This window comes from Eptesicus fuscus, chromosome 6 (genome assembly GCF_027574615.1).
Source record: "Eptesicus fuscus isolate TK198812 chromosome 6, DD_ASM_mEF_20220401, whole genome shotgun sequence".
Lineage (NCBI taxonomy): Eukaryota > Metazoa > Chordata > Mammalia > Chiroptera > Vespertilionidae > Eptesicus > Eptesicus fuscus.
Window position 1 is genome coordinate 54,353,501 of NC_072478.1, and position 15,838 is coordinate 54,369,338.

Below are 15,838 nucleotides of genomic sequence, written 5' to 3' on the forward strand. Positions count from 1 at the left end.
TCCAGGGACACTCTGCAACAGATTGCTGCACTGAGAGAAAGCTGGCCTGAGACCTCCGAGGTCCTGTCCCTCTCTATGATTGCAGGATTCTATATCACTGGGAGAAGTGGAAGTAGGAACTACCTATCAATGTTGCCTTATCATGTATGATAGCAAACCACAGAATCCACTAGAATTTCACACCTCAACATAAAAGAACAGGATTATCATATAACAGCCTGGGGGATTCAATTTTTCCCCACTAGTCAAGTCTGAAATCCCATTTCATTAGACATTTGGATATAAGAAATTGCATGTATCAAACGAAAAGGCTGCAGAAGGAGCAGGAGCAGGGTGGAGGGGGTCAAAGGGAGGCATCTGTAATACTTTTGTTGTTGTTGTTGTTAATCATCACCCGAGTATATTTTTCCATTGATTTTTAGAGAGAGTGGAAGGAAGAGAGAAATAGCAATGTGAGAGAGAGAAATGTCAATGTGAGAGAGACACATCAATTGGTTGCCTCCCACGTGAGCCCCGACCAGGGCCTAGGATCGAGCCTGCAATGAGGCACTGCTATTGGCCGGAATAGAACCTAGGACCCTTCAGTCCGTGGGCCAATGCTCTATCCACTGAGCCAAACTGGCTAGGGCTGTAATACTTTCAACAATAAAAACAAATTTAAGAAAAAAGAAAAGGAATAGTAGAGTGGTAGCTTTTTCTACCTCTATAGTTTGAGCTACAGCTGAGAACTCTGCTGACAATGTGGCTGATCAGCAGAGAATCAGACCCCACTGTGAGATGGAACCACTGCCACTACTTTAAACTCCCCCCACATCTGAAATCACAGGCCAAGTCCCTGATTTAAATTCTAAAGAGAATGGGGCTTAGGGCCAAAATCCATATTCAGTAAAAAGGCAACAAAGGCAAAATTACATCCAATGATATCTTTTAATAACAATATTTTAAAGACATGAGTAAATCAGTATAAATACTAATCATGCCTTTCTTTCTTTTTTTTTTTTTTGTTAATCCTCTCTCGAGGATATTTTTTCCATTGATTTTCTTTTTGAGAGAGAGTGGAAGAAAAGGGAAGAGAGAGAGGGAGAGAAACATGGATATGAAGAGACACATCAACTGGTTGCCTCCTGCACAGGCCCTGACTGGGGCCAGAATGGAGCCTCAGTGTAGGTATGTGCCCTTGACCAGAATCAAACTCTCGACCCATCAGTCCTGGGGCCGACACTCTAACCATTGAGCCAACCGGCTAGGGCCAATCACGCCTTTCTAATCACTCACTACTAATGAGACCAGACTGAGTCTAGTCTGACGGAAGGATTTATGTCTGTTCCCCATGGCCCTCAGTATTCTAATTCCGAGTCTTCTTGACTCCAGAGGAATGCATTCATTATCTGAGAGCAAACGAGAATTCCACTATTTTCTCCCATGACCTTCCAGACACTTCCCATTTCATTAGACTAAAGGGAAAACTCTACTTTCCAATCCCAATGTCAAGAAAAGCAACAAAATAACCACTTGGCAGAGACATATTTCTTATTTTCCTTGAAACAGAACCCTGAAAAGGGTGCCAAGGGACTATCATTAAAGCACATGTCCAAACGGGGAATATTGTCCCCGAAACTGTCCCTCAGGAGAAAGGGACCTGCTCTATATGAGAATTCTTAGTTTCCTTAAGGAGTGCACTTCCCATTATTGTGATCAACAAAGAACTCTAAGCAACTGGTTTCAGATGCTTAGAGATCAGGAACAGTTCTGGGTCAGAAAAACGAGGGAAAGCTAAGAAACATAAGATTTAGTTGTCATTCTGAAGATGCCACCAAAATGATCAGGGCCAAGTGTTTTCGTGAAGATCGCTTTAAAAGGTGAGTGGTTACATTAAGCAAATCATGAAAACACAGCTCAGGGATACATTTTCTTAAAGACTGTCCAAATTTCCTGCAAATGAGTATTTGTGGCTTGAGATAAAATTTCCAATGAAAGCATCAGAAAGAGGTTTCAAAAGGTGCTGCTGGATCTCAAAGAACCCAGACAGATATGCCAGGAGGCACTGTGCAAAGTGGTGCTGAAAAGTTCAGAATGCAGTCTGTGATAAACATATGTCTAAGGTGTCAGGAGTTGGAATAACGTTTTCATGAAATAAGTGGGGAAACTACTCCCAAATTATACACTGGTGATTTCATTTTAAAATGCGAACACATATGTAATCAACTAAATAATGAAAGTAGACATGTGATTATCCAGCAGACATACATTTGCATACCTAAAAGTAGGCACATTGAAGCTCTCCAAAAATCGTTTTGTTTAATATTGTCATGGGAAAATGGCATTGCCGTATAATGAGGCATGAACAACACAGGTAGGGGACATCTGTCCTTATGGGGTACGAGGCACTTGAAATCCCTCCCTATGTTTGTAGGATTTTCCTTCCTAATGAGGCAGAAGCCACTACAAGAGGTGAAAAAGCCACACACTTGGCTTTCCCAGAAGTCCTGCAGTGAGTGTTGACATCTGAGCAGAGTTCCATTAATTACATGCTCCCACCCAAGACTCTGATTTGGAAGCTGATGTGTCAAAAAACCAGTGACCAGAGAGTCTAGTGGGCGGTAGCCACTACGCCAGTTTCTAGAGGCAGCAGCTGTACCAGCAGCCACCAGGGACTGTGGGGTGTTGCTGGTGCAGGCTGTAGTGATTATACCCAGTGGCAAAGTGGAGATTGTCTTCTCCAGGCCCAGGTCTTCGGTGTGACCTGGGACATCATTCTTGGTTCCCAAAAACCTTATAAAGACACTGCAATCTAACCAATATTCTTTAATAAATTAACTTCCTGAACAAAACAGCCAGACCTTACAAATGAATATCTAGACTAATACAGGATATTTCAACGTTTTCAGAACCTTAACTAATCTTATCAAAATGATTCCCGTACTATCCTTTTTTTTTCTTCTCATTTTTTTATTAAGGTATTATATGTGTACATATCTTACCATTGTCCCACCCCCACCCCACTCCCATACATGCCCTCACCCCCCAGAGTTTTGCGTCTATTGGTTATGCTTATATGCATGCATACAAGTCCTTCGGTTGATCTCTTATCTTCCCCACCTCTCCCTAACCTTCCTGCTATAATTTGACATTCTGTTTGATGCTTTACTGTCTCTGTATCTATCTTTTTGTTCAACAGTTTATAATGTTCTTTATTATCCATAAATGAGTGAGATCATGTAGTATTTTTCTTTCACTGACTGGCTTATTTCACTTAGCATAATGTTCTCCAATTCCATCCAGGTTGCTGCAAATGGTAAGAATTCCTTCTTTTTTATGGCAGCATAGTATTCCATTGTGTAGATGTACCATAGTTTTCTGATCCAGTCATCTGCTGATGGGCACCTAGGCTGTTTCCAAATCTTAGCTATTGTAAATTGTGCTGCTATGAACATAAGGGTGCATATATCCTTTCTTATTGGTGTTTCCAGTTTCTTAGGATATATTCCTAGGAGTGGGATTACTGGGTCAAATGGGAGTTCCATTTTAGTTTTTTGAGGGAACTCCATACTGTTCTCCACAGTGGCTGCACCAATCTCCAACATCTACAGGCAGCTTATACAACTTAATAAAAGGAAGATAAATGATCCAATAAAAAAATGGGCAACGGACCTAAATAGAATCTTTTCAAAAGAAGACAGAAGGAAGGCCAAGAGACACATGAAAACATGCTCAACATCACTAATTATCCGAGAGATGCAAATCAAAATGACAATGCGGTACCATCTCACACCTGTCAGAATGGCTATCATCAACAAATCAACAAACGACAAGTGTTGGCGAGGATGCGGAGAAAAAGGAACCCTCGTGCCGTACTATCCTTCTTAATATTCCTACATAAGATTTTTTTTTTCCTGATTAAACTAACTCATTTTTACTTAATTATATTACTCTCCATCCACACTCATCCTTTGCTACCTCTTTGTCCATCGAGCAGGTCTCTTCCTGTCCTGTGCCTTCCCCCATCAATCAGGACTCCAGTTTTAATAGGAAAATTTAAATGGACAATAAAGTCCTCCCACCTTTTTTTTAGTGATTGAAATAAGATGAGAAAGAACAGAGTCAAAGATTCTGATATGACAAGAGTGTGAAGATGGACTAATAATACTCGCACTCTACCTACTTAACACAATTAAGTAAAAAGAGGAAGGGGATGTCACAGTAGAAGCAATTCTAACTTCCAAATAAAGAAACCCCTGTATGACATTTTATTTTTAAGCAAGCTAACCTAATCCTCCTGGTAGAGAAAAATAATGTACAAATGAAATTAAGTTTTTGGTATTAGCTCAAACACACCAGCTAAGAATTAATGAGAATCTTAATGAACCCATACCCGAAGCGCTAACTGGGACACGGGTACAGAGATGCTGTAAATTAATTAACCTAAGTTTAAACCTAAAAATTAGAAGCCAATTAATATGAAATGGTTTCTTGAATGTCTGATTCTTTCAAAACCATGGCATCTCACTTAATGCCTAGGAACTATAACTTGTAAAATATATATTCCAAATTCACTAGTTCAGTTACCACACTTCTGCTTTCCTTCAGACAGTCCAAAAATAAAATGTCCCCAAAAACAGTTTATATCAACTTTCAATCCTAAATTCTGAATAGCTTAAAAGCTAACAAAACTAGAGGATTTGAACTAAAGTTCTGACCACTTCTGCTCTCTGACTTTATTCCCAGAATATCTGGCTATGACCTATCTCTGGGGAAAAAGAAAAATTAGGTAAGTGTAACAAAAAAGTTTAGGATTCCCTTAATGAACAAATATCTTTGGGTTTGTTTAAAGGGGGGGTGGGGAAAGAGTTTGCGTCAATTTTGAAGAACATTAATAAAAAAAAGAAAGTAATCATTATATTTAGATTATTTACATCAAATAGACTCCACCAATAAAGATATTTTTATTATGCTTAGGAAAAAATGAAAACCTTCAAAACAAACTATTGGCTATATTAAGAATGAGTTAACCTAACCTAATAAGGATGTGCAGAGATTCAACCTTGATCTTCTTTCCATCCGTGTATGAGAGACAATACAGAACTAACTTCTATTTTTAAAACAAAATAAATACTTGGGCAGAACATTATGAGAAGGAATAAAAGCCCACAGAAGTAAATAAAAGATAAGCCTAACAAGACAGCTGTGAAAGTATCATGAGAGAATTTGCTATTTTGTTTTTTAGGCTTAAATAAGAGAACATTTTAATTTCTAAAGTGAATGGTATAATTCAGTGGCATAGTAAGAAATGGAACCTACTGAATAATATAAGGCAATAAACTGTTGAATCAAGAAAATATGAGAGAGGGGAGAGGGGGGAGGGAGGGAGGGAGGGAGGGAGGGAAGGAGGGAGAGAGGGGGAGAGAGAGAGAGAGAGAGAGAGAGAGAGAGAGAGAGAGAGAGAGAGAGAGAGAGAGAGACTGTTCAGAAAAGAACATCTAGGCCTTCGACCAAGGACAAAGAGAGATCTCCAGCCCTTCTGTGACGCCTGGGCTATTTGAGTGGCCAAGGGAGAAAAGGAAGGGCATGGGCTAGAAAGGCTCATTCTCTCCCACTCAAACTGGACAAGAGCCTAACTCCTCACTATATCCTTATACTAGGCCTTCAAAAATATGTTTTATTAATGAAGTGGGAATCTCCTTTAAATTTCAATAACATAAAGAACAGAGTTTCCATACAAACGCAGCATTTCCTGGTGACAGTGGTAACAGTAACCATGCAGCATTTCCTGCTGATGGAGATAACCGTCACCATAAATACCTACACTGAGTCTCCTGTATCCATTATCTCTGACTCAAAACAGTCTGTGTCTATACTAATCCAGGTCTCTCTAAAAAGCAGACACCAAGACAGGATTTAAAATACAACAAATGTAATAGAGGAAACCTCTATGAGAGAAAAGAGGGAGGGAGCCAGGGAAGGCTGGAAGAGCTGTCAGACAGTGATTCAGGGCTGAGCCCAGGGGAAGGAGACAGGGGAGGAAGGCTGGGGGGGACCATGTTAGACTGAACGCAGTTCCAGAAAAAGTTTGGCAAGGCTCTCAGGGACTTCCTGAGCCCAGGCTGCCTGTCGGAGGATTCCAGAGTCCCCAGGAGTGAGCCTGGTTTACCACCCCTGCTGTGCTCACTGGCTGCAAACAGGCATAAGCAGCATGGCCATGGCCTTGGCCTTCGCACGAATGCAGTGATGGAGCCACAGAGCAGCTGGGCCTGATGGTCAACTACGCTCCCTGTAGTTGGAGATCTGAGAGCAGACTCGTGGCTGCCAAAGTCCAATTCTCCCCACTGCACCATCACGGCCACTGGTATTCCTCCGGACCCCAGCACCATTTGGGCACTGCATTTCCTTAAATCTAACATGCCATTAATAGTAAAACACTCCATCATTTTATAGACTATGAAGAAACGCTAACAAAATCTTGATTTAGTATCTTAACATTTGGAGCTTTTATATGTACTGGAAAAGCTCTTTGATTGAGAGTTAGGTATATTTTTACCATATAACCCTCCTGTGCATGAGCAAAGAAGAAAACAAGCAATTTGTTAAGATATTTCTAAAACAACTTCAGAGTCCAACTCCTCTGAATCCCTTTTCCTTTCAGCCACTAATATCTGGCTTTCCCCACCTATTTTTTTCCTGTGTTGTCAAAAATATTGGTGATGCAGTATTTCCTTAAGGAGTGCTCCACTATGGTCTCCAGGATTTTCCTCCAAGACAATGGCACCCACTCGTTAGAGGCTGACATTAGCACTTCCTTGACCTAACCTTGGTATTAGCTCAAACTCACTGGCAGATCTTTAGACACCCACCAGGACTCATATTTCCTCTTTAACTGGTCCTCACATGGTTTGGTGACTGAAATATCAAGAACCTACAAGTTGTCCAAACAGGCCAGGAGAAAACAGAACCAAATTCATGTTTCTTCAGGACCACTGCCTGGTAGATAGCAGCTATAAAGACACATCTCCATTTCACCCATGCTGAAAGGTGGAGGAAAGGGCATTAACTCCTACAAGGAGCAAAAGGCAAGGAATAATGTCTTTGGGATCCCACAATAGAAGATTTGATTTTTAGTCTCTATCACCAACGTATTTTGTGATGTAGATCAAATCATTCCACCTCACTTGTTCTAGTACTAGCCTGCTTGTTTGTTTACTTAAATCAAGTGGTTAAGTGTGAATTATCCTAAGTTCTCTCTCAGCCCTTTGTTTTAAGAGCCAAGGCCACACCTCTGAGTACTTCATGACAGGATCTTAAGAATGATTTGAGATGCCCTAGCTAAACCCACAGTAGTTTTCTCAGAAAACTGTACATTCAGCTGAACTGATTCCCACTAAGAGAACCACGTCTCTGGATCAGACAATGAAGTAAGCAGGCTGGTTACATTCGGGTGTCTCTTGTTATGTGGGCAGAGGAAGAAGAGTTCATGTCTATTCTTTGCTCTTTCATGCCAGCAGTCACTGGTTAATCAGAAGAACTAGCTGATTCCTCAGAAGCAGGGAACACGCCCCAGGATATTAAAATAGGAAACATAAGTTTCAGTGGGGAAGTAGGATCTGGGATGACAAGGCTGTGAGGCCACAGATGACAGTGAGTCACCGAGCGAGAACACTGAGTCAGAGGCACGGCCCCACACAAACGGGGGTCCAAGAAGGAGCCCAGGCCTCCTGCGGAAGACATCCTCACTCATTTTAGAATTTTGATTTGAGTTAGTCCTGACCATAATGTCCATAGGATTCTGGGCCAGTCAAAACCCAACTCACAAAAGGTACATTCTCAAAAAAACAACACAGGTTTCACAATGACATCCACATTTAATGGAATTATAACGGGTTTACAAGAAAAAACAACATCACAGTATTTGAAAAACTGATGATATGTCAAATTCTTCATAAAGTTAGATCTCTACAAACTTTTAAACAAAACTGAGAAATGTTTTCATAAATAAATTGAAGATGGATTTTTCCCCCCATCTGTATGTGTCTAGCAACAGAATTCCACACAAAAATGTGACACTTTATCTATAAAAGAACTGATTAAAACAGGCCTGATATATCATATAAAATTTATAATTAAAGTAAGATGAAACTAAAGGCACCGTCTTTCCAATGGGATGCCCAGGTACTGAACATATTACAGGAACTCACAACGTTAAACACAAATCAAGTAACACTAAACTTCCTAACAGCAGAAACCTGTTCCACTAAACAAACCACCTAGGATCAGTGGTCGGCAAACTCATTAGTCAACAGAGCCAAATATCAACAGTACAACGATTGAAATTTCTTTTGAGAGCCAAATTTTTTAAACTTAAACTTCTTCTAATGCCACTTCTTCAAAATAGACTCGTCCAAGCCGTGGTATTTTGTGGAAGAGCCACACTCAAGGGGCCAAAGAGCCGCATGTGGCTCGCGCGCCGCAGTTTGCCAACCACAGACCTAGATATAGTCCAAAATCCTTTGGAAATGACAGGTCAAAGCTTAGATTTTTCAAGATTATTTGAACCAGGTGGTAGACCTAAAGTCATTAAAAGGCAATTTATAGTACATCCAACTTGCAGACAGCTTTAGCTCCAAAGCTAGGAATGCCAGGCAAGTCTTCACTGACACCCTAGGCCAGTGGTTCTGATTTCAGCCTGCGTGACAATAACCTGGAGGCTGATGAACCCCATCCCAGAGTTTCTGACACAGTTGGTTCGGTTTGGGGCCCAAGAGTTTGCATTTCTAGCATGTTCCCAGGTGATACTGATGCTGATGGGTGAGGGGCTAACCATGGAGGACCACTGCCCCAGGGGAAACCATGAAAAGATTATCATGAAAATGTCTACCAAAGGATAAGCATGATTTAGTTCACTTTAACCAACATGCGTTTTTCTAATAATATGAGGAAACTTTTGAAAGTAAAAAAAAAAAAAAAAAAAACAGAAAATTTGGGACAAAAACCAGTGTCAAAACCCCTCAAAAGATATAGAAACCACTTAAACTACATGACTGTAAGATATTTGAGACAATGAAAGAAATGATGAGAAAGGAGTGAAGCAAATCAGACAAGGACTGAGGGAATGCTGGTGTCTTGTCTGGAACCATCTAAACTATTAACAAAACGTGTTTGGTTCTCAGAAGCGTAGGGCCTTCCTTATCCGGCATAAGCTCAGGGCAAATCACCCAGCAAGCTTTCCCCAACCCAGTGTTTCCACAAGGGTAAAATCTGCGGTGGGAAAAACAGCATGGAATAAACGGAAGAGGGTCTCAACCACCTCCAGAGTCTGTGCAGGCTCAGGGTCATCTTGCTCAGGTGGGAAAGGGATGCAGCTGGTGGAAGAGACACCCCCTCTCGCCTGCTTGCCGGCCCAGTGGCATGGGGAGGGGGGCACTTTTGTGCATCGTCAGGCAAGCTAGACCGTCTCTCTCAGGTTATCCCCTTTCCCCAAAGCTTTCCTAGGCTTCTGGGCCTCGCACAACCCCCAGAAACTGAGCGGTCATGTTTCAGAGGACAAAACTAACTCCTACGATAAAAGGATACATGCAGAGAAGTAAAGACAGGATGAAGCCCTTTTAAACACTACAGCACTATTTTAAAAGTCCTTAAATTCCTGGCCAGCAGCCCGCCTGGGATAAGGACACCCTGTCCTGCATCACCAGAGAGAGCATCTCCGGAATGCTGGCGGAGACACCATGCAGCGGCTCCCTCTGAGAACATGCACGGATGACTGCAGAGCAATGCTGGCCACTCACGGCACCCGGCTCCTCACTTTCACAGTCATGGTTGGCAATATTTTCAGCGCAAACAACTTACTTAAAAACACTGTCCTGAAAAAAGACAATATTGGCCTTTTATGGGGCGGGGCACAACCATTCACAGAAACCAGACTTCTGTGCACGGAGGGAAAACTCTGGCTGGCTAGACGGGCCTTCTTCCCACTTCCCTTCCCGACACTTCAGTTAATAGCTACACAGCTGGACACCAGTGGGGGACAGGCAAACACACACCTCCCTCTTTTCCAAAATCGATTTGTTTTCCCCAAGGAGGAAACTACCCTCACTTCCATCTTTCCTTACCTGACTAACTCTGATTCACCTGTAAACACAGATCAGGAATGGTGTTTCCAATTTTAGAATATTTCTACCTTGATTTACAGCTGTCATTTCCCATTCCTTTTTAAATATGTGGCTGTTTTAACATGCTGCTGTTTGCAATATTTGAAGTAAAATAAGAGTTTTTAAAAGTTCACAGGATGAACTGGCATCCACCTGTTTAAAGACCGCCCTTATCTCCTTGTCACTGTGTTGGGGAGGTGAGAGCTGGTGAAACGATACAAAGGCTCTCCTTGGCATCTCTGTCCCCTACAGTCCAGCTCAAATACCACTTCTTCCAGACAGTCTTTCCTGAGCAGCACGGGCTTAGCGGCTCCCCGCTCCATGCAGCCACACTCTATACCTCTGCTACTGCACTTACTGTCATGTTTTTTTATTAGCTTTTTACCAGTTAGTCTCCAAACCACATTGGACACTTCTTGAGAGAGGTATCTTTTCTTATGCAAAAGTTTAAGGCTGGTGTCTAGTAAAGCATAAAAAAAAAATTTTTTCCCTAAGTATTCAAAGCAACTTAATGGAACAAAGTTAGTCATAATAATTCCTTACAATTTACATGCTTAAAAAAAAAAAGTGATCACTGACTATTAACATTAGGCAGAAACACCCAAAAAACATCGATATCGGTTAAATGCCAAACTTTTTATCTTTTATTAACTTCACTAGAGGCCCGATGCACAAAATTCGTGCAAGGGTAGGCCTTCCTTCCCCCAGCTGTCGGTGCCTGCTTTTATAGATTATTATCACTGTTAACTCAGAAAATAATGCCATAAAGGTCCTTTAAAGCTAATAAAACATCAGGAATTCTTATCAAGGGTAAAAAAAGGAGGAAGGACCCATAGATTAAAAGAGACTTAGGAACTTATCAATCAAATATATTGTGTTTGGATCCAGATTCAAACAAACCCACTGTTACTGGGGGGGGGGGGGGGGGCTGGGGAAGGGGCAACAAAATGTGAATGAATATCAGAAAAATGTGAATACAACCTAATTCTTTATAATATTAAGGAATTGTTATTTGTTTTTAGGTAAGACAGGGATACTGTGGTTCAAAGAGTTATCTTTAAGAGCTCCACACAAAGGTATTTGTGGATGATCCTGGGCTTTCTATCAAAATAATGGAGGTGGCAGTCAGAGGTAGAGGAGACACAAGATCGGTTATGTGGCAATGGTTTTTGAAGCTGGGTGATGAGTACATGTAGTTTAGTTACATTTTTCTCTCTACCTTCTGTACACGCTCAAAATTTTCTAACTAAAACGTTAGAGGGAGAAAAAGATCATTCGATATCCAGATGTCCTGTTAATTCTGTGGTTGGTCACAGCTGCCCCCACTGCTTGTTGGCTTTGAATAGTTTCCTGCTATCCAGCAGGTGTTACTGTTCCCACAGAGGGTAATGAGAGACTGTCCCATTCCTCTCTGAGGTTCATGGCCTTATATGGACAACATCCTAGTCTTACTTCTACCCTGAAGTGAAAGCCTAGCCCAGCCATCCTCCTCCTATCTAAGACAGATACCCTATCAACCCCCATCACAACTGAAGATTAAATCAATAAATCCCCTAACTCAATTCTGAGAACCATGGACAGCCTGGAGCAAAGACCACATTCTGGTTTCTTTGACCTAGTCATTTCACCTCGGGAATATAAAACGGAAACAGATTATCAAGACAGGGAGTCGTGCCCTGAGTGGCTGAGCTGGTTGGAGTGTCATCCTGTACAATCAGGGGTGGGGAATGTCCAGCCCTCGGGCCGTATAAGGCCCTCCAAATCATTTGGCCTGTCCCTGCCAAGGCATTAGGGGTGAGTTAATTAAATGTTTGACCAAATATAGCAGGCTAATTTTTAAGCTGAGAACTTTGTATGCTATAAATATCCAAATGGCCCTTGGCAGAAAAAAGGTTCCTCATCCCTGCTATACACCAAAAGGTCACAGATTCGATTCCCAGTCAGGGCACGTACCTAGATTGTGGGTTGGATCCCAGGGTTCAATCCCTCATCAGGGCATGTACAGGAGGCAACTGATCAATGTTTCTCTCTCGTATCGATATTTCCCTCCTTTCTCTCCTTTCCTCTCTCTCTAAAATCAATAAAAAACATATCCTCAGGTGAGGATTAAAAAAAAGACCGACTGTGGTCACACAGTATTTCTGCAGAGCTAAAACTGAGCACCAATCTGACCAGTACTATCTTCCCCCAGATACCTGGATGCCTCCTACAGTTTTCTGTGCAAAGGCCTTCCCTCCCCACTCTAGGTGTAACAGTACCGGGTCCCACTCTCTGGCTACGTACCCTTCCTTATTAAATTCTGTAGCACTTATCACTACCTGACAATGTATTATATGTTTTTTTTAATTATTATTATCACCTCCCCTTTCTAGAATGTAACCTCCCTGAGGGCAGGGACTTGGCTTTGCCTGTGTTCAGATTTTAATCAGTCACTGGAACACAAAAGGCAAAAGGCGATCTGATACATATTTGCTGAAGGCTCAGGAACCCAGGAAAGCACAACTAAGTATCAGAGGGTTGAGACAAAAGTCCACGGCTATTAACCAAGACTAAGAACATGCAGTTTCAACACCAGCCACACACTCACACCCACTTCATGTAGCAGAAAAGTGATGTCACAGTACTACTTTCATCCACTATCACATTTAAACTTGCCTAAACAGCTGAAAAATCAGTGACTACAGGATCACATGAATAATGGTTGAGTATGTCAGTTTGTGCCAGAAAAACCTAACAGGACCACAGTGCCTTCGCAAGCCCTCTGAAAGCCTGAAAAGATGGTGAGAATAGTGTGTCCTAATCCAGTGCCAATTCTACTGTAAATTCTTGTGCAATGAGTGAGTAGCAGTCACTTGGTGGGAAACGCAAGCTTTTAAGAAAGGTAAGTATTCTTCAATACACTCAAACTGCATTGCTGGGCGTAAATAACATGATCTACTCGATGCACTCAGCATAGCATCACACATGTGGAGAGCACCCAATGAAGTGTAGCTGATATCATTACTGTTGGGATCACGATTTTCAAGGCGAAGTGGGATCTTAAAGACTTCCAGGCCTGAGTTCCCTCCCTCTCCACACAGCCTAGAAATCGACAGATATAGCTCTAACATTGCCCTGCTGTCCCTGTGCTTCTACATAAGCTTTCCTGCTTTTATCTTTTTGATACATTAAGGTTCTGCGTGAGACCCAATTTAAATCAGGGGTGGGGCACCTTTTTTTCTGCCAAGGGACCATTTGGATATTTATAACATCATTCACAGACGATACAAAATTATCAACTTAAAAATTAGCCTGCTATATTTGGTCAAACATTTAATTAACTCACCCCTAACAATTTGGCAGAGCCAGACCAAATGATTTCCCAGACCTTAGACAGCCCGAGGACCGGACATTCCCCACCCCTGAATGTAAAACGCAAGTGCTGATGAACATCTAGATGGCACTGATATAGTCTGACTCACTATTTTACTGATCAAGAAACAGGTCCAGAAGTCCAGGAACTTATCTAAAATCTTGCCACGGTCAGCACCACTGAGGAAATAGAAACCTGATTTTCCCTGCTCAAAGTTGGATTTATTCATTTACATCCCACAACTCACCATGATTTCCCTCTGTTCTTCCAGGTTCTTCAAAAAGTTAGAAAATTCACGCAAGGAAGCATCTGTCAAGAGAAAGGGATAGTTATTTGGCAGACAAAGCAAAGGAGAGCAAACCAAACCCTCCCCTTCACGTACCTATGCAGCGTTCATCATCAGTCTCCGCATCGCCAATAAACTCAAATTTAAAGTCTCTGAGCGAGTGAGCAAACTTCCGCTGGGCTGCCGAAAGACCTAGGAAGAAAGATTTAATCATGACATGGGTCCTCGTTTTATGTCAAGGCTTAGAAGGTATTTATTCCTCCTAAGGTCAAGAGAGCTAGAGAGCTCTCCTCCAATCAATCTGCGAAGAGGCACAACCCAACTGCTTTGCCAAGGGGCCCATCATCCCTGGTGCTCTCTCCTGCGGCTTCTGTCTTCCACTCTACATTCTGGCAGAGAGCTGGTGCTGGAGAAATGTTTATTCCACCTCCCAGTCTCTTCTTCCTCAGAGATCCGACTGCTTCACCTAGTTTCCTAAAACACTTTTCCTTTCTCTGCTTACTCAGGTCAGAGCTTGCCCGATTCAAGTCAGGACCGTGAACACACACCCCTGACAGTATCTCCCAGGGCTCCAAGAGATCCGGCTGGCTACCAAGGTTTCAAACATAAGTGTCTGAAGTAAAGATTGGTAGTTACAAAATAGTTGGGGATATAAAGTACAGGATAGGAAATACAGTCAACAATCTATATATATAAAAGCCAAGCAACTGGAAGGGCGAATGACCAGAACAACCGGAAGGACTGGTCACTATGACGCCCACTGCGACAGCCAACTAGCCCAATCGGAGCCCCGATCTTCCCCCCCAACCTCCCGCAGCACCCCCCACCCTGTTAGGCGGCCCCTCCCCCTGGCTGGCCTCACCCCTGATCGCCTCCCCCACCCCAATCGGGGGCGGGGCCAGTGGCCAACATCCCACAGCCCCCCCCCCACACCGGCCCAGCCCCAATTGGCCCCCATCGGGGTGAGCCTGCCGGACCCTACCTGTGCACAAATTCGTGCACCAGGCCTCTAGTATTATAATAACTATGTATGGTGCCAGGTGGGTACTGGAAATATCGGGGTGAACACTTGGTAAAGTATATGGTTGTCTAGCCACTATGCTGCACACCTGAAACTAACACAAAATAATCTATATATATATAAAAGCCTAAGCGACCATCACAACTGAACGGACAACCGAACAGGCTGCATGGGGCAACCAGGCCGGCAGGGGGATTAGTGAGGGGTGACCAAATGACTGAGCAGCAGGCTGCATGGGGTGACCAGGCTGGCAGGGGGGTTAGTGAGGGGTGACCAAACGACTGAACAGCAGGCTGCGTGGGGCAACCAGGCCTACAGGGGGGGGGAGTTGGGGGCGACCAGGCCTGCGGGGGAGAGGGGGCAGTGAGGGGCGACCAGGCTGGCAGAGGGGGGCAGTAAGGGGTGACCAGGCCGGCAGGGGGGGCAGTTGGGAGCAACCAGGCCAGCATGGGGGGCAGTAAGGGGCGACCAGGTCTGCAGGGTGGGGCAGTTAGGGGAAAAGAAATCATTCTGCAAAAGACTTATAGAGGTCTTCATCTTTTCTTACTGGAGATTAACAGAAAATAGTGGAAAACCTACTTCTAATCTAGGCTAATGTTTATTTTATGGGCCACATGCCATGCTAGGTAATATTTTTTTTCTATCTCATTCAATACTCTTGAAAGATAAAGATGATCTCCATTTTACAATGGAGAGTTAAAGCTCAGAGATGTTAAGTTATTTGCACAAAGTTGCACAGCTACTGCAACAGCAAAGGCTAAATTCTACTCCAGGGCTGTGTGTCCAAAACCCAGGCCCTGGCCAGGGTACAATCCTACCTCTGGTCTAAAGCACTTTCTAAGAAGCTGCTCACTGACGCCTGCACTCCTTATGCCTCTGGTCTCAGTACAATAAGTACTGACAGACTGTGTTCAAATAAAACTTCATGTTAAGCAAATTTAAAAAGTTGAAAAAGTAAAATGCAATCCATTACTGCTGGTCGGAATGCCCTCTTGCAACAAATAAATATAGACAAGATAGTGAAGCGAATAATGCAAAACACC

The 15,838-nt window shown here is 42.8% G+C and overlaps 1 protein-coding gene across 1 annotated transcript in view; it reads right to left on the reverse strand.

The window, feature by feature from the left end:
- Window positions 1-15,838, reverse strand: part of ARHGAP10 (Rho GTPase activating protein 10) — a 263,229-nt gene that overhangs the window by 172,019 nt on the left and 75,372 nt on the right. The window contains exons 2-3 of the mRNA XM_008143974.3: window positions 13,871-13,966; window positions 13,736-13,797 (exon numbers count right to left, since the gene is read on the reverse strand). Coding sequence (XP_008142196.2) covers window positions 13,736-13,797; window positions 13,871-13,966 — 158 coding nt within the window. The remainder of the gene's footprint in view (window positions 1-13,735; window positions 13,798-13,870; window positions 13,967-15,838) is intronic.